Genomic DNA, 25,179 nt, shown 5'->3' with positions numbered 1-25,179 from the left:
CGTCCGGAGCAGGGCACCAAAGTCAAAGCCCCGACCTGAACTCCCCCGCCCCCGCCCTCCCCCTCCCCTCCTTTCCCCCTCTCCCCGCGGTTCAAGTTCTTTCTCTGCTGCCTGGAAATCCAGGAATTTGCTGGGGCGAGAAGCCGAGCTGTTTCAAAATGCAGGTGACGCGGCGGAGCGAGGTTTCGGGAGGAGAGGCCAGACAGCAACAGGTGGAAGTCGTTGGGGCTTCCCCCTCCCCGTGCCTCGCAGCACAAGATCGGGAAGTAAACGTCGAGGATCTCCCGGTCACGTGGAACAGAACCCGCCTCGGGGCCGGCCTACGCACAACAGTCCGCGTCACGTGGGCAAGATCTTGCCTCGCAGCCCAGCCCCCAGCCTCGGGGACAGCCTACGCGGAGCATTCCGGGTCTAGTAGGACCCGCTGCCAGCTGCCGGCTGCCTCGTCACGTGGGTTGGGCGGGCCAGGACACCCGCCTCTGGGGCGGCGCTGGCTGATGACGTAGGGAAGAGGGAAGGTAAGCGCTGGCTGGGAGGCCAACGGAGGTGGCGGCAGGGCGCGGGCTTCGCTGGGCCTTGGAGCTTCGTACCCCCGAGCTGTCCCAGGGATTCCGGGGATCGATCTCTTCTGACCTGGAGCCTAACCCCGCCGCCGCGGCGTCTGGTGGCGGAAGGGAAGGAGCAGGCCGGGGGGAGGGGAGAGTAGGGGAGAGGGGGCGGTTCTTGCCCCGGAAGGGTTGGGAAGGGGGAAGGGCGAAGGGAGTGTAGTTGTGAGCTGTCAACCTTATCACTTGCATCCCCAGCCCCCATCCTCCCCCAAACCTGCAGCCTCCAGCCCCTTTTTCTCTGAGCCCCTTGTAACCAGGTCTGTTCAAAGAATCATAGAGAGCGAGTGTCCGGGAAGGGACCTTGGAGATCATGTAGCCCAACCCTCACATTTTACACATGGGGAAACTGAGACCCAGAAAAAAAAAAAAAAGGTGCTAATCCAGCGTCACACATCACAAGTAGCAAAGGCAACATTGAACCCAGGGTTTCTGATTCCAGATCCAAGGCTCTTTATTATGCTGTTGTCCAAAGAACAGCATGATGTAATAGTAAGAGCCCATTTGGAAGTTGGAAGACGAGTTCAAATCCATCTCTGCAACTCACTACTTGCTGGACAATGGAGAAGTCATTTCCTTCCTTCTGCCCTCTACTGTTAAATGAGGGGAATGAACTAGATAATCTCCAAGGCCCCTCCCAGTTCTGAATTTTATGATTCTAGTGCTTTGAAGATACAGAATTAGAGTTTGCAGAAGGTGTAAATGGAAGTCCCCTGTTGACCGAGGGCTAGACACAGGCTTCTTCAGTTGACTTAGAAGCATGATTCCCTCTGTTTCAACCCCATGATTAATTGAACTTTTGATTCCAGCTGTTGGAAGTTCAAAGGGACATCTTGTGGCAGAACTCTTCCTCTAGCTTAGAATCTGAATAGCTATAACTTCCACCTAAAATGGCATTGGAGGCTCTATCATCCATTAATTTGTCTGAATTTATCCTCAGCCACTTCCTATTTCTCACCTGGACTACTTCCTGAGGTACATGTGTAGAACATGAAGTTAATGAATGTCAGAGCTGGAAGAGACTTCAAAGATCATCTAGTTTAGCCCCCAAGACACTACATGGTGTTATCGAAAGATCACTGGGCATAAGATCTGGGAGACCTGGGTTTAAATCTCAGCTTTAACACTAGCTTTGTGCCAGTGGGTAAGTGATGACTCAGTTTCCTTATCTGCAAAATAAGGGTGATAGTAATACTCCCACTAGCTGCTTCACATCATTTTGAGGGAAGCACTTTGTCAACCTTAAAGCCCTGTAGAATGTGAGCTGTTATTACAGAGAAGGCTGATCGAGGTTAAGAAACTTACACAATATTATAATAACTACTTCATAGCAGGAACAGAATTCCAAACTGCCTCACTTCTGGTCTGGTGCTCTTTGTGTGGTACACATTGTCTTGTGTATTCCCTGTAAAGTACTTCCTTTTACTCATCTTAGAACTTCTTCAAACGTGGGATGCTTCCTAAGTCGAGCATTCAGGGGGTGGTGAACAAAATCCCTCTTCACTGATATTATGGACTTTACTAGATTTTGTCTTCCCAGCCTAACTCCATATTTTCAGTCTATCATTTATGAACTTTGGGGAGAGTACCTAATGGACTGAGGCCCTCCAAGGCAGCTAAAAATAATCCCTTGCCACCCTAATCTCCAATAGGAAACCCAATATAACCACCCAAACTTCCTTGCAAACTGTAGAAAAAAATGTGGGTGTCTATGTGTGTTTGTGAACAATATCCAGTCAGGTTATTTGATTTGTCTTATACAGGTGGGACACATTCAGTTTGCCTAGAAGTCGACATTTTCCAAGATGGTGAGTTGAATGAATTCTGAAGAAGCAAATTCAGCCTCCTTAAGAAACTACCAGGAGGGGCGGCTAGGTGGCGCAGTGGATAAAGCACTGGCCCTGGATTCAGGAGTACCTGAGTTCAAATCTGGCCTCAGACACTTGACACTTACTAGCCGTGTGACCCTGGGCAAGTCACTTAACCCCCATTGCCCCACCAAACCCCCCCCCCCAAAAAAAAAAGAAACTACCAGGGTGTACAGATTGTTCCCCCAAAGATAAAGAATAGCCTTCCCCATCCTCCCTCATTGGCACATCCTTTTACTGCCTGCTTTACAGATCCATATACCACATAGAAATCTAATTACCAGGATTTTTTGTCCTGATTCCAGCAAGTTTTCACTGAAAAGGTATATTTCTACTATATGCCATGCTAATTGCTTGTTTCCTCTTGGGAATTCCATCTGATTCATAATCAGCATGGGAATACCTATTTTGTTTAATATACAGTAACACCTTATTTTGGACTTTCAGGGTGAAAGAAAAGGTGTAAACAAGTACTACCCTCCAGACTTTGATCCAGCAAAGGTAAGGGACCCTGAAATCTATGTAATAACGTGGCCTGTGGTCTGACAGAGGCCTAACGTTCATGTGGATGGCAGATGAGAGTGTCAGAGAGGCAGCATCAGGCAGTGGAGAGGCCTGGGTTTGATTCCCAACTCTGCCACTTATTAATCTGTCCATCTTGCAGATTTCCCTAAAGCTGGGGTGTGATGATGTTACTCATTTGCTCAATAAATTCCCGTGCTTCCTCACTTCTAAGATCAAATAGAAGCTTCTTTGTGTGGCCTTTAAAGCCTTTTACAGCCTGGCTCCAGGCTGCCCTCCCAGTATTATACATGACTTTATATACTCGGTGGTCCAACCAGACTGGGATTCTTGCTGTTCCCAATGTACAACACCATCTCCTGTCTCTGTGCCTTGGTCCTGGCTATCCCCCTTGCTCGGAATCACTTCCTCCTAACTGCTACCTCCTAGAATCCTTTGCTTCCTTCAAAGCTCAGTTCATGAGCTTTCGTTCACTTTCTTTTCTTTCAAAATTTTTATTTATTTTTAACATTAGTTTTTTCCTTTTGAGCTCCAAATTCTCCTGTCCCTCCCCCACCCTTTGAAAAGGCAAGTAACATAGCAATTATACATGTGAAGTTATGTGGAACATATAAACTGTCTTCAGCATTAAGCTTTTTCTGCCCCACCCCATTTGCCCATTCCTTCTTCCTAGAATCTTACCTTGCATTTGTTCTGTACAAATTTAGAGATGGACATATTCTCTTCCAATAGAATGTAAGCCACATAGGAATGGTTTCATTTTCACCCTGTGCCTCACATGTAGCAGACAGTGTTTGATTATTTACTATCTGTGGGACCTTGGGCGTATACCTTTACCTCTCTGGGCCTCAGTTTCCTCATCTGTAAAATGATGTGGTTGGACTGGATGACCTGTGAGGTCTCTTTCAGTTCTGAATCTATGATCCTGTGACACAGACTAAGGAGCTTAGAATAATGATAATTTTCATGTGTAGAAAGCAGTCCAGATTCCTAGGCTCTCCCCCAGATTGGACCTTGGCATGTGCTTGTTTTTGGATTGACTGTACCGCCTCAGACTCTCAGAGTTCTGGTAATCTTTACGATAGATTTCACATGATGTTTTTCCAGACCCATGAGGGGTTTTCTTACAAAAGCTGTAGTCATCGAATAGCACTGGGCTGGGCACCGACCAGTAGTACTGAGCAGCCTTATTTTCTTTTGTCTTGCAGCATGGCTCTCTCAATCGATACCACCACAGCCACCCCCTTCGGGAGAGGGCACGGAAACTTTCACAAGGCATTCTTGTCATCAGGTAAAGGCAGGTTAACAGATCCCTGTGCTGGAGTCCTGGAATGGATCTGGGGTCCCTCGCTGATAAAACAAGCGAGATTAGGAATCTAGATGATGAGAATTTCCATTGGTGTCATAATGAGGAGAATGGTATTTGGGAGAGCCCTGGATGTTGATGTTACTGCTCTGGACTCCAGAGCTTGTCTGAAGAAACTAGGCCCCAGGACTAAAGCAGAAGATGCCCCAGATAATAAGCCTGGGTTATAGTTAGAACAAAGTAGATACCAAGTGGGCATTCCCACCCCACAAGTCAGGCCCTCCTCAGCCTCTCTGGCACCCTTACCTGGGCTAGAGGTACAATACCCAAGTTTCCCTATGAGTTCTTTTTTTCCCCCAGTAGATATGCTACTTTTTTGTCATTCTGTTATATGAATGTCTGATTATCATCTTAAAAGTGTGTTTCCTATTGCTTCTGAGAGAGATACTCTATAAGAGATTATCCCACAATCCTTTGTTGATTTTGATTGGCACCAGTTAGGCGTAAGCAGGGGAGCAGCTAATGGAAATGCTTCCTTAGATCATGTAAATGATAGGTGGGAGGCTATGGGTTGTTATGGTAGTACTAATATTTATTATGCAACCTAGTGCCTTACATAAAGGTGCTCCATAAATGTCTGTTGAATATAAATTAATGAATATGTCTTGTGAGATTTAGTTTAAAAACACCAATCCAGAGCTGATTATTGCTAACAGTCTTCCTAATCTTTCCAGAGAAGGTTTTGTGTGGTGGCTTTAAATAGCCCCCCAAGTGAAATTGCCTTGGGCCAGCCTCAGGACTATATTCTTCCCCCATACTGCTGGGCATACATGTGATCCCTGCCTTCCTCAAGAATTAGCCATTAGTTCTCTGTAGATGAGGTTAGAAGCAAGCTTTGAATGTTATTGATCCCAAGTGGGCATTTTGAAACAGTGCTCTTACGTCTTTATTTTTTTGGAGTAGATTTGAGATGCCCTATAACATCTGGTGTGATGGCTGTAAGAACCACATTGGCATGGGTGAGTCATCCATTTTTGTTGCTAGCTGAGCCTGTCGATTCAGTCTCTGAACTATCTATGGCTTGAATTCGTCCCCTGCTTGACACACCCTCTGATACCATCTTAGTTGGGGGATGATTCTCCATCACCTCTTCTCTAGACTATCATAACTGAATCCCAGCCTCTAATCTCTCCCCTCTGTAATTCTCCATCACATCATTGGCAGTTTGGAAGATTAATGATCTGCCAAATAGAAAAGTCTAACCATGTCACTCCCCTGTTCAGAAATGTTCATTGTTTCTCTGCTGCCTCCAGGATACCCTTTTGCCCTCAGTTTCATTTGTACAATGAGGAAGTTGGGTGAGATGACCTCTGAGTTCCCTTTCAGCTCTAGATCCATGACCCTGTGGCCATGCCATGTTTCACAGTTACCTCCTCTCCATCACTCACACACACACACACACACACATATGTTATATCCAAAATAACTGGAGGAGGAAGAGAGCCCCCACAAGCCAAAGTGAACAGCCACCAGTTAGTCAATCCCATCTTGTCCTCTTCCCCTCTCCTTTGTTGTATAGCCATCTCCAGTTGTATAGGCCATCCCCTCTGCCTGGTAAATGCCTCCTGAAAATCTCCATCTAATCATCTTCTTTCAAGACCCATTTTCCTCTAAGAGACCTCTTAGGCCCCAGTCCCTCAACTGAAAACAATCTTTCCCTCCTCTCATTTTTCAGAATAGTTTTTTGAACCTCTCCTTTGCACTTTGTATATTCTCCTTTGTGTTATAGTTATTTGTGTATATTATCCCTTCTTTAGATTATAAGCTCCTTGATGTCAGGGCTGTACCATTTTTATCTTTGTATCCCTAGTACTTAGCACATTTCCTTGTATTCAGTTGGCAGTTAATAAATGTTAACTAAATGGAGTGACCTAGCAAAGTATTGATAGGAGCAATTTGGGAGAATGTTATAATATGCCCAGAAAGCTTTTCTGGGTTGTTCATTTTGCTCTTTCCCTTCCTTTCCAGGTGTTCGTTACAATGCTGAAAAGAAGAAAGTTGGCAATTATTACACAACTCCAATCTACAGGTGGGTTCCACTTTGTATTACTATCCTGAGTACTGTCTCTGAGTGGGGGGCTGCAGAAAATTCATGTGCCTTTGGGGGGAAATTAGTGAAAGGGCCATGAATGGGTGAGAGAATGACATCGACTTTTCCTTGAGCCTGGCTAGAAGCCACATTAAGCAGCCCTGCTACATTATGGTGGGAGAAGGGGATGAGGAGCCCAGGTTGAAGCACCTTCTCCAGAATCAGGCATCCTCAGCCACTCTGACATGCACCAACACCCCACTAAGTGCCCAGGCCAAGGCGGCATAGTGCTGGGGTACTCATGAGTCTATTCAGGCCTCATTCTCAGGGAACTGTCATCTGAAGCAGGGAGAGAAAGAGCCCACGTGTAAAAAAAAGAAGGTACAAACCTGTTCTTATGTTTATGCAAATGAACTTGTGATTGAGAGTAAGCCCAGAAATGGTAATGCCCTAGTGAGTGCCAGCATCAGGCCATCCTTCCTCTGGAGGATTCATAACAGGAGCTCCCTGCCATTCTGGCATCTGCCTTGGTCTCCCCAGTTCATTTTCAAGTTTTATCCTGCTATCTGACTGCTTTACGTTTCCCATCATCAAGTCCACTCTGACCCTAGTTATAGGATCTATCTCTGATTTTTTATGGTCATGTGACCATGGGCAAGTCTCTTAAACTGCTGAGCCCCACTTTCTTCACTCATGAAATGGGCATCATATTTGCAATATCTACCTTCCAGGTTGGTAAAGAAAGAACTGTATAACCCCAAAACTCTATAGAAGTAAGATTTATCATTTGACGGCAGCATAGTGGTATGGAAGGGGACTGGGCAGGAACTCTGATTCTGACACCCATTTATGTCCTCAGGGAAATCCCTTGTGCTCTCTGGTGCTCCGTTTCCTTATCCCTTCAATGAGGGGTTTGAACCAGATGAGACTGAAGGTCCCTTCTGGTTTTCAGGCTATGGATATTATCTCCATGGCCTCCATCTCCACACAGAGAGGTCCTTACCTACCAGTCCCTTTCAGAGACAGTAACTCCTGCTGAGCCCACCTTCCAGCTCGGACCCTTTGGGACTCACTAGTAAATCCCTAGAGCATGATGGTTCATGGATCTTGTGGTTTCTGTCTGTAAATTCTTCTCCAGGTTCAGAATGAAATGTCACCTCTGTGTCAACTACATTGAGATGCAGACGGATCCTGCCAATTGTGATTATGTGATTGTGAGCGGTGCTCAGAGGAAGGAGGAGCGATGGGACATGGAGGACAACGAACAGATCCTGACCACAGGTGAGCCGTGCCCTCCAGGCGTCGGGCCTTCCCCTGCCTGAGAGCAGGACCTTCTAGTACCTAGCCCCATTTTCCTTCCAGAGCAGGAGAAGAAGCAGAAGCTGGAGACGGACGCCATGTTCCGCCTGGAGCATGGCACCGCAGACCAGAGCAAGCTGCAGAAGGCCATCCCCACCCTGTCCAACATCCAGGAAGCCCAGAGCGCCTGGAAGGATGACTTTGCCCTTAACAGCATGCTAAGGAGGAAGTTTAGGGTGAGGAGGAGGGCTGGGGCTCAGGGGAGACTTACGTGGACACTGCACAGTCACTGGAGATTGTTACTTTTCAGCCTGAGCTGCTTGGTCTCATTGCACAGAGCTGGTGAGCCTCCCATTATTAGGATTATAGAACTTGGAGCTAGAAGAGACCTCACACATCTTCTGATCCCACCAGCTCACCTGTCAGCTTGAACCTGAAGCCTAGATGGGTTCAATGATTTGCCAAAGGTTGCACCGATAATGAAGAAGTTTATCAGGCCTTTGTCCCCTCCATCTAAATTACAGATGAAAAAAATGAGGCACAGAGGGATTTAGGAGACTTTTAAGGTAGTAAGTGTTGTGCCAATCCAGGACTGTCAACATCACATGGGCAAGACTGGACAGAGGAAGGAAGGCCTTTCTCTGGATTGCCCCATCAGCCTTAGAGGGAGGGAGCTGTCTGGGGCTCTTGTCCTTGCATTGAGCAGCCTTCAGTTCCCAGAGGGCAAAGGTCAGGAGGTTTCCCACTCCCCCAGTGGATTCTTCTCATAGTTTTCCTGTGCTTCCCCCCTCATCTTTCTTTCTTTTCTCCTCCCTTTGCCAATTTTCTACTTCAGGAAAAGAAAAAGGCCATAAAGGAAGAAGAGGAAAAGACACTGGCCCTACAGACCAAAGCGAACCTCAGTATCCCCCTGGTGCCTGAAACAGAAGAGGACCGGAAGCTTGCTGCTCTGCTCAAGTACCACAGCCTGGACTGTGCGTCCTAGTCTTCTCACCTGTTGTGGACCAGGAGTGGGATGGGGGATGGGTGCAGGGGAGATGGCTGATTAAGGGTGAGGATGGAGAGCGGGAGTAGGGGAGGGAGCCCTTCATATTGAGGGCAGGAGAGCCTATCTGGAGCAGGTGAAAGAAATACTGGCTCCTACCCTACCTTTTACTCTACCTCATCTCCATTTGCCAGCATATGAAGACAAACAGAAATTGAAACGGACAGAAATCTTTGGCCGCTCCTGGTTCCCTTCTACCCCTGTACCCGGGGCCAGCAACAGCAAGGTGAAGAGCGTCCTCAAGAAGCTGGCAATTAGCCGGAAACCCATGCCCAGCGGGTCCTCCATCACTAGCAGCGATCTAGGAATTGTTCGTCGAAAGTCCGGGGATGGCCTGGAGAGCCCTCAAGAGTCAGGCGAACCTCCAGAGCTAAGTGGAATGAAGGAGGAGGAAGAAAACCTCCCCGGAGGATCTTCATCAGATAGAGACTTTTCTCCAGATGTGGAGGCACAGGGGGGCCCTGGCAGCACCTCCATTCTCAATTCTTCATTGGTTGCAGACTATTCCGACTCGGAGAGTGACTAATGTCATTCCCTCCATCCTAGGTTGCTTTCACACCTTTGCCTCTCTCCTCTGCCAGCTAAAGTGTGTGCTTATTCCCAGGGAGGCTTCCACTTAACAAAGAGGCCTTCCAAGGACCAAGAAACTCTCCCCCCCGCCCCCCCCCCAAGACTTGATTGGGTTTTTATTTATTTGGCTGAGGAAGGAGTATGTGGTGTCTGGCTTGAATCTCTGATGTGATTTATTAAACCTCCACCTATTAAATCCAGTCTGTGCATCAGATTATTGGATGTCCACAGCAGTCCCTTCTGTGGATATTGGAGTGGAGAGGGAAGCGTTAAACTACAGAGCCTAGGGACCCCACCCATAGCTCCCTGAGTAAGACTAAAGAACTCAAGGGATAAACAAAAAGAATTCATGGGGTTAAGATTTCGAAGGGACCTTAGAGAAGGCTAGAGAATTGATCAAGAATACATAGGCCAGGGGCAGTTAGGTGGTGCAGTGGATAGAGCACAGGCCCTGGAGTCAGGAGTACCTGAGTTCAAATCTGGCCTCAGACACTTAATACTTACTAGCTGTGTGACCCTGGGCAAGTCACTTAACCCCAATTGTCTCACTAAAAAAAATCAAAAATTTAAAAATTAAAAAAAAGAATACATAGGCCTTTCACACATATATGTTGTATATTTATGATTTCTTTTGTTTAGTCATTTTTTCAGTTGTGTCCAGCTCTTTGTGAGTAACCCCATTTGGGGTTTTCTTGGCAGAGATATTGGAATGGTTTGCCCTTCTCCACAGCTCATTTTACAGATGAGGGAACTGAGGCAAACTGGGTGAAGTGACTTGCCCAGGGTCACACAGATAAGTGATTTATATGATTTATGCATACATATATAGCACTTTAAGGTTTACAAAGCACTTTCCTCACATGCAAAACAGGTAGTTTAAATACTGCCATCCCCCTTTGACTGATAAGGAAACAGACTCACTCTGGCCGATTAAGTAAACCCAGGTCTTCCGATGTCAGGTCCTGTGTTCTTTCTATTACACTCCACTGCCTACGCAGGCAGACTCAGACTTGACCTCTTAGTTCTCCAGACACAGATAAAACAGCAATGCATTCATGGTTGGTTTCCATGAAAACTGCTCAGACACAGTGAAGTCCGTGCAGAGCTGTCCTAGAAGTGGCTCCTAAGGAACTTTTGCCCCTTTTCTCCCTTCCTTCCCCCATTGTCCTGGGGGGAGGGCTTGAGCTGGTTGGGAAACAAAAGCAAGCCTGGGAGTTCTACCTGAATCCTGGAGGCCCCCAGCTCCGCTGGGGGAGAAGCAGGCTATTGGCACCCTGAGGGATTTGAAGGTTCATTGAATTCCTGAATTTAAGCCTTTCGGAAGGGGAATGCTATCACAATTGCCCGAGGGACTTCTCAGACCCTTCCTTTTTTAGGTCCCGATCTCCCTGGGTCCTCCTTGAAAGGATGTGTAGTAGGGATTGTAAAAGAGACCTAATCTGTAACCTAAGGTATCTTGATTGAGAAGGCTATACTGTGATCAGGACATGTGAGCTGGAAAATTAGCAGAGTCCTAGGATTTATTAGAGTTGCAAGAGCCCTTAAAGGTTATCTAGGCACATCTCATTTTGTGTGTGTGTGGTTTTGTTTTTGTTTTTTGGAGAAATGTTTTTACGTTGCCTTTTGTTTTGACATGTCACCTTCCCCTGTAACAAAAATGTTTAGACAAAATGAAACTGACAGTGACTAAGTTAGAGTGTGTGCAACATCTGATAACCACAAATTTACTGAGAACTGATTGATCCCACCTACTTCCCCTTCCTAGGCCAATGAATTTCCTGAAACTAACCAATCTTTGTCAATTCCAGACTCTTGATTGACTTAAGGATGTCCTCCCCCCCCCCCCCCAACAAACTATCCCCTCCCAAAGATTTCCCACCTTATTCCCTGGACTTTAGGTTATTATGTAAAAGGATCCACTTACATTAAGTAGTTTCTATTTAGAGTTAAGTAGCTTCTATACTTCTTCGTTTACATTAAGTAGTTAAGTTGTTTCTATACTTGACTTTAGAACAGTCCTATAGTTCCCTTTATTCCGTTACCCCAAAGAAACCCGTCCTCAGTTCCTATCTTTGAGTATTCCTAGCATTCTCGCTTTGCTATACACTGAGCTATAACTCTTCTGTCCTGATTAAATACCTTATTTCTCCTATATTCTTTCATTAATTTCCAGGTTAACATCTCATATCCATTGTCACTGCTCTTTCCAAAAAAGGGAGATGTTCAACCTCAGCATCAGGTTTTATTTCAGCATTATTTTCATTTATGTTATTGTGGGCACCACCCTCTCATTTTGAGTTTAAGGACACTTGTGTTCCTAGAGGGGGAAATCCATGGGAGAACTAGGATATTCAAACCCAGGCTTTCAGATACCAAATCCAGTACTTTTAACCCCACTAGCTAGCCAGTTAACAAATGATAGATAAAATCATTGATTTAGAGCCAGAAAAGAACTCAAAAGTTCATCTAGTTATAGGATCATAGATTTAGAGTTGAAATGGACTCCTAAGGACGATATCTGCAGCTCTCTGTTTACTCCTGAGACATAGAAGACCTGGAGAAATGACTTGCCCACGTCACTACCTTCTTTTTTTTTTAACATGAAAACTGTTTACTATGACAAAGACATCATACAATTTTTATGATCTTGGTCTTTGCTTCTTGCCTTTGTACAAGGCCAGAAGAGAAACATTTGCAACTTTCACAACCTTGAAGCGGACTCCAGGAATATCGCCAACAGCATGACCTTTTCGACCAAATCCAGCAACCAAAACTTCATCGTTTTCCTCAATAAAGTTCAAGCAACCATCATTGGGAACAAAGGCGGTGATTTTTTTGCCATTCTTAATCAGCTGGACTCTCACACACTTCCTGATGGCAGAATTGGGCTGCTTGGCTTCAACACCAACTTTCTCCAAGACAATCCCTTTTTGCGTGAGATGCGCCTCCAAATGGGTTGGCATTCAAGGCTGTGCCCAAATGAGCTTTCTTGTATTGTTTGTCATGCCACTTTTGGTCTCTTCTGTGGCTGCGAAGCTTTCTAGCTGTACGAAGACCACGGCACTTACCCATGCTCCCGCCGTCCGGACCGAAGCAAAAGAGAGAAGGAAGGAAGGAAGCGCGTACCCACCACTACCTTCTTAAGTAGTAAATTTCCCACACAAACCCAGGCCCACTGACTTCAAAACCAGATAATTGCAGCTGGCAGGCCAAAGGTCACCTAGCCAGTTAGTGAGGTCAGTCAGGCTTAGAGCTTGTGTCCTAACAACCTCGGGCTGTGACAAGTCAATCAACTCCTGAGAAGGAGGTTATTCAGACTCTCCCAGGCATTATTCAAGTACTGGTGCGGGGCAAAGGGCTGGGAAGACAAGGAAGAGGGCGGAACGGGAGACAACGCGGATTTAGGTAGGTGGAAGCTAGACACAGAGCAGTCGCAGAGTAACTTGGGTGGGAAGGGTCGGGAAGGAATCCCATTCATTCTATCTGGACTACGGCTCAGCCAACAAACATTTAAAACGCCCGCACGTGGCACTTCGGGCTACCAGAGGAGCTTCGTGTCTGCCCCGCCTTTCTCCTAGAAGGCCCCGCCCCCGCCAGTGCTCTCTTTAGGACCGCGAGGAAGCCGGGGCCCACGTGTACATAGACTCTCTACTTCTCGGGCTCCCGCTGGGCTGGCTGGCTGGCTCCTGGGTCTGGTTCCTGGGCCCCTTCGCTTGTCGGCCATGAGCCTGGAGGCGATCCGGTATCACCGGGGCTCCCTGCACATCCTGGACCAGCTGCTGCTGCCCCAGCAAAGCCATTATGAGGCTGTGACCTCCGTGCGCCAGGCCTGGGAGGCCATCCGGGCCATGAAGGTGGGCGGAGGGGAGGGAGCGTGGGGCCGGGACGGCGGAGGAGGGTGTGGAGAACCCGAGCTTGGAGTCAGCAGTGGGGCAGGAGTGGAACGAGCCGGGAGAGGGGAAGGGGGCGGGGTTGGAGGATCGGTAAAGCACTCCCGGCTCGACCTGCTGCTGTGTCCTGCGGCCACTGCCTCTGACACTGTTCTAAGGGCCCTCCCAGCTCTGACATCCTATGATTTAAGCCCTCTCCCAGCTCTGATCTTCTCTGTACTGAGGTCTGTTCCATCTCTAACACTCTCATCTCCCACACCTATATAGCCACAGTAACTCAGAATGGGAAACAGGCATAGCAAAGGTTGAACTCCTGCCTCTTAGCCTGAGGTCCAGCAACACAGCAGAGTTGAAAGAACTTTGGATTTGGTTCCAGAGTACCTGGATTCAAATCCTCCTCTACCCCTTAATAGTTGTTTGATCTTGGGAAAGTCTCTTCCTTTACCCAATCCAAAGTTTCCTCATCTGGAAAATGAGGCATTTGAACTAAACAGTACTTCCTGCTCTGACAGTCTCTGACTGAGCCCATGAGCCCTCCTCTTCAGGGGCCATACACAAACCAACCAATCAATAAACACTAAGCACCTGCTGTCCGCTCGGCACTGTGCTAAGTGCTAGGGATACTAAAAGGCAAAAGCTGACCCAGGATAGGAAAAATGAGGCCCAGTTTGGGTTCTGGCACGGGGCGGGCTAGACCCGAGCCCTAGCAGGCCAGGTTTCACCTCTTTATTAGCCCAGTGGAATCGGGCAGGTCCCTTGATTTACACTCTTCCCGATCTCAGGTTCGGGGCGCTCCGGCCATCGCCATAGTGGGCTGCCTAAGCTTGGCTGTAGAGCTGCACGACGGTGCAGGGGGACCGGGACGTGAGGCCCTGGTGACCTTTGTGCAGGACTCACTAAACTACCTGGTGACAGCCAGGCCGACTGCAGTCAACATGGCTCAGGCCGCCCGGGAGATGACTGAGGTAGCTATGCAGGAAGCTGGACAAGAAGGGGCCACTGAGGGTGCCGTCCGAGAGAGGTAAGAGGAGGGCTGTCCTCTCTCCCCAAAGTTGGGGGGTCCCCATACTTATTCATCACGGTCCGGAAGCAAGAAACTGTGCAGTCAGTTCATAGCTCCTCTGGGAAACTTTTCTCAAGTTTCATTAAGGTGGAGGGCAAAGTAAAAGAGTCTATCAGCAGGGGAGATCATAGGATTTAGGACTGGAAGGGGATGCCAGTCATGCAGGCCAACCACCTCTTTTTTTTGTTTTGTTTTTGGTGAGGCAGTTGGGGTTAAGTGACTTGCCCAGGGTCACACAGCTAGTAAGTGTCAAGTGTCTGAGGCTGGATTTGAACTCAGGTCCTCCTGAATCTACGGCCGGTGCTTTGTCCACTGTGCCACCTAGCTGTCCCTGCCTCATTTTTTAGATAAGGAACCCGAAACTTAGAGGGCAGGTGGTGACTTTGCCAAGGTCATACACATAGTGACACATTCAAACCCAGGCCCCTTTACTCAAAATCCTATCTTCTTTCCATTTCATGCAATGGAAAAATATTGAGCACCCATAGAGTGTACTAACTAGTTAGTACAAGGTAAAGGTTAATAAAGGAATTCCCATGTAGCTATTAATAATAATAATAGCTAGCACTTAGCACCTGTACTAAGTACTTTACAAATATCTTCACAATGACCTTGGGGAAGAGATGCTGTTATTTTTCCCCTTTTTATAGGTGAGGAAACTGAGACAGACAGAGGTTAAATAACTTGCCAAAGGTCATACAGCTAGTAAGTGTCTGAGGCTGGAGTTGAACTCAGCTCATCATGAGCAGCCAGATTGCACAGTGGATAGAGTTCCAGGCCTAGAGTCAGGAAGACTCCTTTCCCTGAGTTCAAAGCCGACTTCAGACATTATCTGTGTGACTCTGGATAAGTCACTTAACCCTGTTTGTCTATAGATGAGGAAATCTATAAAATTAGTTGGAGAAGGAAATGGCCAACCACACTCCCAATATCTGGTAGATAAAGAGCCAGGGAGAACTGAGTTTTAAGTCCTGCCTGCTTCTCTCTTGATGCAGCCTAGCTGTGTGATCCTGGTCAAGTCACATCACTGCTCAAGGCAGCTCTGTGAGACTACAAATTTCAGAGAAGGGGCTTCTCTGCATAAATTGAGGGGGGTTTTGTTCTTTTTGTTTTTTGCCTCATAACAACCCTATGATTAGGCATTAGAGGTTTTATGATCCCTGTTTTGCGGATAGAAAACCAAAGTATGCTTACTAACTGTGACTTGACTAAGGCCACACAGTTAAATTCTTTCAGGACCAAGATTTAAACTCAGGCACCTGCAGAGGCCCCCTGAGCAAACCCTTTAGATGTGCAGGGTGGGGGTGGTGGGTGACAGGTCTTCAGCCCACCATCTGATCATCCCTGCCCCCTCCCCAGGTTGATCTGCTGGGCTGAGCACATGCTGGAGAAAGATATCAAGGACAACCAGAGCATTGGGGACCATGGAGCCCAGCACCTTCTGGACCTTGTGGCACCAGAGGGTGGCCAGGTGACTGTGTTGACCCATTGCAACACGGGCTCATTAGCCACTGCAGGCTATGGAACAGCCCTGGGTGAGTGGGGTTGGGAAAGGCACAGGATTATAGACTTGAGAGTTGGAAGGGCCCTTAGAGGTCCTCTAAGTCTCTTTAAAATGGGATATGCCACCTCCCACCTACATGCATTTGTACAGGCTGTATCCCCATGCCTGAATATAGTTCTTCCCTCTCCTCTCTACCTTTCAGAACCCTAATCTTCCTTCAGGGCTCAGCTGAAGCTGCCATCTCTTCTGTGAAGCCTTCTCTGATTGCCCTACTTCTTTCTATCACACCATGGGGCCTGCTACCCTTCCCTCCCCCACACAGGGCTTCTTATTGTCTCTTCTGCCTTGGGGTGGGGGGAATGTGGGCCATCCACAGGTGTGATCAGATCTCTTCATGCCCTGGGCCGCCTGAAGCATGTGTTCTGTACGGAGACCAGGCCTTACAACCAGGGTGCCCGGCTGACGGCCTATGAGCTGGTGTATGAGAAGATCCCCGCCACCCTCATCACTGACAGCATGGTAGCTGCTGCAATGGCCCACAAGGAGGTGGGAGGTCAGTGGTGGTCTGGCTGGGTGGCGGGGCGTGGGCTGTGATCAGAAGGAGCCATTCTTTCTCATTGCATGGGGCAGAAGACTGTAGAATCCGGGGCTCCTGGCCTCTCTTTGCAAGTACTGGGTCATAAGTACTAGAAAGACCCTTAAAGATATAGTCTAACCCTCTCATTTTACAGATGAGTAAAGTGAGATGAAGAAAAGATGAAGGATTTGCCCAAGGTTTAATGGGCATTTAATTGGCACGGCCTAGATTTGAACCCAGGTTTTCTGCCTCCAGTTTTAGCACTACTGAGCCCATGACCAAATCTCCATCCCTATTACCCCAATAGAGGGGGCATCTAGGTGGCGCAGTGGATAAAACACCTGCCCTGGATTCAGGAGGACCTGAGTTCAAATCTGGCCTCAGACACTTGACACTTACTAGCTCTGTGACCCTGAGCAAGTCACTTAATCCTCATTGCCCCACCCCTCCCCCAAAAAGATTGAACCCTATTACCCCCAATAGATGCCATGCATCTCCTTCCCCATGTTCCTGAGGTTTCTGACCTTTCCTCTCTCTTTCCTTGTCACCTGGGCCTCAATATTTTAGATCTAGAATCTCCTTCCTCCACTTGGACAGCTCATAGTCCATCTATGTCTTCTCCATGCATTCTTGTTCATCCCTTCTATAAATCCTTCCCAGCGGAGCTACCTAACCCCCTCAAGGCCTCCCTTTCGATCTTCCACCCCTTAGTTTTTTATAATAGTAATTAATAATTATAATACATAGCCCCTGTTTCTGTGGCTCTTCAAAGTTTATATACTGCTTGCCTCAAGACAAGCCCATGAGGTAGGCAGTATGGTCATCATTGCCCCCATTTAATAGACTAAGACCCTGGAGGCCAGAGGTGGGTGTGACTCGCCTGGGATCACACAGCCCACCAGTCCTTCCCTGTCTCCCCCCACCCCCACCCCAGCTGTCATCGTGGGAGCAGACCGGGTGGTCGCCAATGGTGACACCGCCAACAAAGTGGGGACTTACCAGCTGGCCATTGTTGCCAAGCACCATGGGATCCCTTTCTACGTGGCTGCCCCTGTTTCCTCTTGTGATCTCAGCTTGAAGACAGGGCAGGAGATTGTCATCGAGGAGCGGCCGGGCCAGGAGCTGACCAGCCTCTGTGGGACCAGGATTGCTGCCCCAGGTGGGTCAATCACAGTACCAGATAGGGCCAGATGGCTTCATTCCTGTCTGTTTTCTGAACTCCGTGTCTCCCTTTGGGGACAGGTGGCAAGGAGAGAATGACACCATCCTACTAGACCTGGGGGAGGAGTCTGTAGGGCTTTTTCATCTCCTGGGATTTAGGAAACCATATCTGCCCCCTTTCCTATTGCCTCACAGCCTACCCTCTACTGCAAGGGGGAATAAAAGGAGATAGGAAGTCATGCAGCAAGTTATACAGATGAACAGAATGTAAACTCCTTGAGGGCAGGGGATATTTAATTTTTATCTTTCTATCATCAGTGAAGCACTTAAATGTCTTTGAGTTGACTCCAATAGAGCAAGTGCAGAGCCTATCCCAGGTCCAATTTGGGGAAGGGACAGCAGGGAGGGGGTGGGGGTGAGGAGAAGAATGCCTTCCATTTCAACAGCATTTAAAGGTTTATAAAGCACTTCCATCACAACCAGTGAGCGTCAGAGCTGGGATTCAAATTCCGGTCTTCTGAATCCTGATCTAAACTCTTTTCACTAGTCAGTCAGCCAGCATTTATTAATATAAGGACCAGGTACTGTGCTAAACACTGGGGATAGAAAAAAGCAAAAAACAAAACTCTTCTGCACCACAGTATCTCAGAAGACATCAAATATTGCCATCCCTGCCTTAAGAATCTCACATGCATGCATATATACACACACACCCACACACCCACACACACACCCCTAGCCTCTTTTTTTTTTTTTTTTTGGCAGGGCAATGAGGGTTAAGTGACTTGCCCAGGGTCATATAACTAGTAAGTATCAAGTGTCTGAGGCTGGATTTGAACTCAGGTCCTCCTGAACTCAGGTCCTCCTGAATCCAGGGTCAGTGCTTTATCCACTGCGCCACCTAGCTGCCCCCTACATCTAGCCTCTTCTTAACCTTTGTGATGGGTCCTCTTTGGCAGTAGGTCTCCTGAAGCCTAGGAACCCTTTTCCCCAGGAGGAATTTTTTTAAAATATGTAATTGAAAGAAATTCTAGGGGCAGCTAGGTGACGCAGTAGATAAAGCACCAGCCCTAGATTTAGGAAGACCTGAGTTCAAATGTGACCTCAGACACTTGACACTTACTAGCTGTGTGACCCTGGGCAAGTCACTTAACCCTCATTGCCCTGCCCCCTCAAAAATTCCAAGTTTCAGTTAGAGAGATCAGTGAAAATAAAGCTTGATCTAGGGGAACAAAGGTTTAGAAACACTCCAAAACAATTTCCAGTCAGGTAAGGAGAGACATTGGAATGGAGTAGGGTCTTGGATTCAAGAGACCAGGCTGGAGTTATGACTCTAGCCCTGCTTACTCTCTGCCTCAGTTTTCTCAGTTGTAAAATGAAGCTAATAATACTCATATTACTCAGATCACAGGATTCTAAGTAAAATATTTGGTAAACTTTAAAGTGCTTTAAAATGGAAATTATAATTATGATGTCAGTAGAGCTAGAGGAAGGGAGAAGAGGAAAAGACAGTAAGCCTTTATATTGCAACTACTATGTGCCAGGCATTGTCCTGAGTGCTTTACAAATGTTTTGTAAACATTTGATCTCTGACAACTCTGCAAGGTACTAGGTAGGTGTTATAATCCCCATTTTATAGTCTTGGAAACTGAGATATACAGGTTAAGTGATCTGCTCAGGGTCACACAGCTAATAAGTATCTAAGGCTGGATTTGAACTTGGGTCTTTCTGACTCCCGGTGCTACCAGCTACCTACAGAAAACAAGTGAGTTTCCTAGAAAACCTTAGAGATTATTTAGTCCAACTTCATTTCACAGATGAAGTGGATGCCCAGAGAATAGAAGTGACTTATCACAGTAGTCGGCAACCAAACTTGTCCAGGGCCTCAGACTCCAAATCCAGGGCAAATATTAGTGCTGTATTATGAATAAACATTTATTAAGCACCTACTATGTGCCCTGCATTATGCCAATTGCTATGGTCATCAGAGTTGGGGAGGTCTAAATCAGTTAGTCATCCTTGCTGTGTGAATCTGGGCAAGTCATTTCACTCTGTTTGCCTTAGTTTCTTCGTCTGTCAGATGACCTGGAGAGGGAACTGACAAACCCCTCCAGTATCTCTGCCAAAAAAAAACCCAAATGGGGTCACAAAGAGTCAGACACGACTGAAACAACTGAACAACACATTACCTAGATCACAGAATTCTAAGGAAAATATTTGATAAACTTTAAAATGCTTCAGAGATGGAAGTTGTTATTACAATCATGATAGAGTTCAAGAAGGGGAGAGGAGAGGGGAATGGAGATGAGAATAAGCCTTTATATAGAACTCCTCCCTCATGAAGGAGGTAAGATTTCATCCTGTTTTGAAAAGGGGAACAGCCAATGAGATAATGTCAGCAAACTCTTAAAACATATCAGTGTCAGTCATCACTGGTCAAAGGAGATAGGGCAGTGGTCATAACTTCTCTTCAAAACCAGAAGTCCATCCTGGGACACCCGCTCACCCAGGCTCCCCTTTCCCTAGGAATTGGAGTTTGGAACCCAGCCTTTGATGTCACACCTCACGAGCTCATCACTGGTGGCATCATCACAGAGCGTGGCGTCTTCTCCCCCAAGGAACTCCAGATGGTCCTGACCTCTAAAACCTCCTGACTAGACTCAGTCTCCTCTCATCCCAGGTCTCTCTTCACTGAACTGTTTTTACAATAAACTTTTTAGTAATGATAGTTGCTTACATTTGCCTTCCCAGAGGACAAAAAGTCAACCAGTTGTCAAGTCCCAACTCTTGACACTGGCCTCTCCCTTCCACTTCCACAACTAACACCAAAGTTCAGGCCCCCATCAACTCTTACCTACATTGATAAAAGAGCCTTCCTGACTAGTTTCCTTGCTTCCAATTCAATCCATTCTATGTACAATATTCTAAGCCCCTCCCACCTTTCTTTTAAAAAAAATTTTTTTTTGGGTGCGGGGCAATGAGGGTTAAGTGACTTGCCCAGGTTCATACAGCTAGTAAGTGTCAAGTGTCTGAGGCCAGATTTGAACTCAGGTCTTCCTAAATCTAGGGCTGGTGCTCTATCTACTATGCCACCTAGCTTCCCCCCCCCCCCCCTCCACCTTTCAAGTCTTACCTCCTACTCCCTGACACATGCTTTTCAGTCAGGTGACACTGACCGCTGGCTGTTCCTTGAACAGAACGTTCCATCTCTTGGCTCCTGGCCTTTTCTCTGGCCCCCTGCCATGCCTGGACTGCTATCCTTCCTCATTTCTCCCTAATGGCTTCCATGGTTTCCTTCAAATTCCAACCAAAACTCTATTTTCTACAGAAAACATTTCTCAACCTTTCTAACTTCCAATGCCTTCCCTCTCTTAATGATTTCTTGTTTATACTGTAGATAGCTTGTTTGTACATATTAATTTGTGGTCTTCCCCAATAAATTATGAGCTCCTTGAGGGCAGGCACTGTCTTTTTGCCTCTTCTTGTATCCCCTGATTTTAGCCTATAGTAGGTGCTTAATAAATGTTTATTAACTATGTACTACCACCAAAATAATCTTCTGAATGAACAGGTCTGGGCACCTTAAGTGGTTTTCTATTCTGCATAGGAAAAAATACCAATTCCTCAGGCCTCCACAGTCTGACTCTAGCATACTTTCCTGTTCTTATTTCCCTCTACTCTTCTCATAATCTGTACTCCATTTAAACTGAACTACTATCTGGTCCCCAGTCTCCTCCTGCATTCTCCACTGGGTACAGGATGCCCAACCTCCTCACATTCAACTTTTGAAATCCTTCCCATTCTTCAAAGCCCAGCCTAGATGAAGCCAAAAATGATCTTTAAATTTTCCTAGGGGTCTTTGTCTAGAGCCTCCTGCCCCCCCCCATTTCCCCTATCCCAATCTACCTCGTAGAATACTTGTGTTTATACATGTCCTGTCTTCCCTAATGGATTGTATGCTTCCTGAGGGCAGGGACTGTATTGTTATCCTCAACCCCAGAGCAAATCAATAAAGTGTTTATTAAGCACTTACTATGTGCCCAAGCACTAGAAGAAATAAAAATATAAGCAGAAAGACCTTTATTTTGAAGAGTTTGGATTGTAAGTCCACAAATACGTAAAAAAGGAAGCTGCAAAGTGAAGGGAGGGGTGTGTAGAGAAGAAGATTCTTGTTTATGGCTATAGGCATGATGAAGAAAGTTCTGCAGGTCTGGAGTAGAGCCTCCTGGGGAATGAAGACCTGGGTGGCTCAAGCACTTTCCTTAAAAATGGAAGGCCTGGGAGGAACCAACCAATCATGAAGTCACCCTTCAGGGGCCAAGAGCCCTGGGATGGAGAGTCTGGAGAATTAGAAGCTGCAGAGAGGAAAAAATGCAGGATTTTGCAGCTGTTAGGTGTCCCATGAAGGCTTATTGAATCAAATGAACACTTGAACTCCACACTGTGTGTAGTGGAGAAAGGATTATTCTCTCCATTTTATAGCTGAGGAAGGGGGCCATCCCCAGTCGTCTTGCCTTGCCATTGGATGACTCCCAAGATTGGAGGAGAGAGAGTGAGGCTGGTGACTTTGCACAACGTCTCTGCCTCACTTAAAAACAATTCACTTGCAAGTCAAGCCATCACCCTGCTGCCATTGGTCCTCTTGGAGAACTAAGCATGAACAACAACCGCTGAGGAAACGGACTTGGGTTAAGTAATGTGACTCCCAGAGACTTGTTACTTGGCAAATCAATCAATGGTTCTGGCGCTGGAACTCTGTGCTGACTCCGAAGTCCAGAAAGCTCATGCTTTCTGCAGAGAGAAGGATGGAGGATTCCTCGGGTTTCGGGATATGATAACTTTTTAAATTTAGAAGAGGACACGGAGGGGATGAGCGAGCAGCCTTGAGTGGAGAGTGCCTTACACTAGAGGATCTTGGTTCAAATCCCCGCTGGGCTGCTGCCCAAACCGTTTAAACCTTAATTTCTCCAGTCTATAAAATAAGGAGACTGGGCTGAGGATGTCCACGTTTTTCAGCCGGATCTGGAGTCCGAGGATTCTAATGGGTTCAAATGCTAAGTGTGATCTTAGGCAAGTTACAGCAGCTTTAAAGGCCCGTTTCCTCCTATGTATAAAGATAGGGAAGGGCTTGACGACCTGTAAACTTCCCTCCCGCTCTAAATCTCCGACCCTCAAATTCCACTGAACCCCGCCCCCTACGCTGGGAGCAGTCCCTTTAAATCAGGGACCGGGCCCCGCTGTATCCCGTCAGCTCTTGCGCGTGTCGAACCGCTACGGTATCCCGTCAGCCCTTGCGCCTTCCGGGTTACTTTTCTGCGATCTGGCGGCGCGGACATGGCTCAAGGGAAGCAGAAGTTTCAGGCCCGGAGGCCTGCCAAGAAGGCATCGGCGGCGGCCGCTTCTTCGGCCTGCCGGGGCCCGAAGAAAGGCGGTAAGGAGCGGGGCGAAGGTCCTGGCTGTTTACGCATGCGCCGCCCGAGGCTCCCGGTCCCCACGTTCCCGCCCTCACCTGCCTTCGCGACCCCATGGGCCCCCTGACCATGCCCTCTCCCTCCTGTGTCCCCACGACCCCATAGTCATCCTCTTCGTTCTTCTTCCTCCCTTTCCTCCCATCCCTGCCGGGCCCCCATATCCCCATGGGCCCCCTCCCCTCATTCCCTTCCTCCTCCCTTTGCCCCCACTCCCCTACGGTCCCCCTGACCACATCCCCTCCCGTGTCCCGGCTCCCCCCTTGTTACCCCCACATCCTCATAGTCACCTTAACCCCGCCCCCTCTCAACCCTTGGCCTCTTTTGTCTCCTTTCCATCCCCATGGGCTTGTACCTTCACAGCTTCTTGTCCTCCTTTCCCATGATCCCCCTTTCCTCATCCCCTTCTTCCCCCACTCCCCTTCGTCCCAGTAGTCCTTCTCACTCCCATGCCCCCTGTTCCCCTTCCCCATGCTGCCATGCCTCTGATTCCCCTCCCCCACACTGCCTTCCTCAGACCCCCCCTCTCACTCCTATGTTCCCCCCTCCCCAGGGCGAGTCATAGCCCCCAAAAAGGCCCGGGTGATCCAGCAGCGGAAACTAAAGAAGGTGAGTGCCTGGGCTGGGAAGGCCCCAGCATGTTTTACTCCACTTGTCCTATGAAGCTTATGACAGTCCCTGGCCACACACAGTTTCTGCCAGCTTCTCCCAGTATTGCTTCCTTCTTCAGGGCCAGAGGTGTCTGGTGGCAAGTTCCTTTCCCATCCTACAAAAAAAAATAATGGACCTTCGAGTGCTGGCTGCCCCTATAGAGGTTCAGTCTGTCGTCCTACTCCCTCTCTAGAAGCTGGCATCTTACCCACACTGACACATTGACTTCCAGTCCCAATGCTGACTATCCCCCCCACCTCACACACACACTGTGTCTGTGGAGCTTGGCACCGCTTTCTTACTTCTCCAGCACTTTTCAGGTAGATCTCAGTGCTGACCCTGCTCTCACAATTAAGGTTCCTTTTACCACTTTTCTGCTCTCTTCCTTCTCCCCACTCATATATATACTCTTCACAGACTATTATTCTCTCCTCAATCTCATGAGATCACGAATGCCCAGGATCATTCTCTGGTTTCCAGTGCAGTTTGAGCACTCACTTGCTCCCTCACTTGCTTGCTCTCTCTCTCTCTTTTCCTCCTTCCTTCCCTCCCTCCCCACATAAACACTGGGAACCTTGATGCACAGATCTTTGCTGTTATGCTATTTAAACTGACAGAGGGCTTTTGGAAATTAAGAAAATTTGCCTTCCTGCACAGGCCACTTGCTTTCACCCCTTTTTCCTGGTCCTTAATGTGTATTTACTCTTCTTAAGCCAATATCTTTATCTTTGCTGGCAAGGGGGCAAAAGCAGGTTGGCCTTTCAAGTTAGAAGCTGGGGGCAGCTAGGTGGCGTAGTAGATAGAGCACCGGCCCTGGATTCAGGAGGACCTGAGTTCAAATTCGGCCTCAGACACTTAACACTTACTAGCTGTGTGACCCTGGGCAAGTCACTTAACTCCAATTGCCTCACTCCACTCCACCCCCAAAAAAAGTTGGAGGCTGACTTCCCTCGATCCTCCTTACTGTAAATGCTATCCTACATAGCTCACTTATTCCTTTTCAGGACCTGGAGGTTGGCATCCGAAAGAAGATTGAACATGAGGTTATGATGAAAGCCAGCACCAGCTTGCCCAAGAAACTGGCCCTGCTGAAGGCCCCAGAGAAGGGGGCCAAGAAAAAGGAATCTGGTGGCAAGAATTAACCCTGACAGGGAACAAGAGAAAAAAGGGGAGGCCCTTCGTCCCAGAGCTTGCTTGACTGCCTGGCCCTGTGGCCCTGAAATATCTGATGCCCCGGTATGTTTGTGGATACATATGTGGTGAGAGCTTTATTAGGGCAGAAGAAATAGGCTTCTCTTCAGTCAGGGATAGCCCTGTTATCTGTCTTCTTTTTCACCACAACCTCTCAGGCCTCAGTTTGACCAAAACAGAGCATCTTCTGAAGGCTGCCGCTTCTCAGATCCCCTGAAGGGACACTCTCTGGAGGAGAGAACACCTCCCTGACCATCAGGAGGGTCCTTCAGCTCACTTGTATCTTCCCGTTTCTCCTCCTTTGTACCCTCCCTGAGCCCCACAGCCTCTGTCTAACTTGAAGCAATAAAAAGGAAACAGCTGCTCTCTA

At 47.6% G+C, this 25,179-nt stretch overlaps 3 protein-coding genes and 1 pseudogene across 4 annotated transcripts; 3 read left to right on the top strand and 1 right to left on the bottom strand.

The window, feature by feature from the left end:
• The first annotated feature begins 371 nt into the window (after positions 1–371).
• YJU2B (YJU2 splicing factor homolog B) lies at positions 372–9,622 on the top strand. Of its 2 annotated transcripts, XM_043979594.1 has the most exons (11): positions 372–518; positions 1,546–1,749; positions 2,369–2,413; positions 2,921–2,974; positions 4,204–4,286; positions 5,265–5,320; positions 6,330–6,390; positions 7,529–7,671; positions 7,753–7,925; positions 8,525–8,663; positions 8,869–9,622. In XM_043979594.1, exons 3-11 carry the CDS (start codon positions 2,411–2,413, stop codon positions 9,258–9,260), a joined length of 1,104 nt encoding a protein of 367 aa, XP_043835529.1. In that variant the 5' UTR covers positions 372–518; positions 1,546–1,749; positions 2,369–2,410; the 3' UTR covers positions 9,261–9,622. The 2 variants fall into 2 exon arrangements, with proteins under 2 accessions (XP_043835529.1, XP_043835528.1); XM_043979593.1 differs by lacking the exon at positions 372–518 and having other exon boundaries at positions 725–1,749.
• Positions 9,623–11,902: 2,280 nt separating this feature from the next.
• On the bottom strand, positions 11,903–12,402 carry LOC122735476 (annotated as a pseudogene).
• Positions 12,403–12,924: 522 nt separating this feature from the next.
• On the top strand, positions 12,925–21,532 carry MRI1 (methylthioribose-1-phosphate isomerase 1). Its single transcript, XM_043977423.1, has 6 exons — positions 12,925–13,158; positions 13,977–14,215; positions 15,617–15,792; positions 16,138–16,314; positions 17,273–17,497; positions 20,026–21,532. The coding sequence occupies exons 1-6, from the start codon at positions 13,027–13,029 to the stop codon at positions 20,151–20,153; spliced, it is 1,077 nt and encodes a 358-aa protein (XP_043833358.1). The 5' UTR covers positions 12,925–13,026; the 3' UTR covers positions 20,154–21,532.
• A 1,241-nt stretch (positions 21,533–22,773) lies between these two features.
• Positions 22,774–25,179, top strand: C1H19orf53 (chromosome 1 C19orf53 homolog). The gene is made up of 3 exons (XM_043977424.1): positions 22,774–22,930; positions 23,521–23,576; positions 24,623–25,179. The coding sequence occupies exons 1-3, from the start codon at positions 22,834–22,836 to the stop codon at positions 24,758–24,760; spliced, it is 291 nt and encodes a 96-aa protein (XP_043833359.1). The 5' UTR covers positions 22,774–22,833; the 3' UTR covers positions 24,761–25,179.

Source organism: Dromiciops gliroides, chromosome 1, assembly GCF_019393635.1.
Source record: "Dromiciops gliroides isolate mDroGli1 chromosome 1, mDroGli1.pri, whole genome shotgun sequence".
NCBI lineage: Eukaryota > Metazoa > Chordata > Mammalia > Microbiotheria > Microbiotheriidae > Dromiciops > Dromiciops gliroides.
This window is presented reverse-complemented; position numbering and strand designations above follow the sequence as displayed.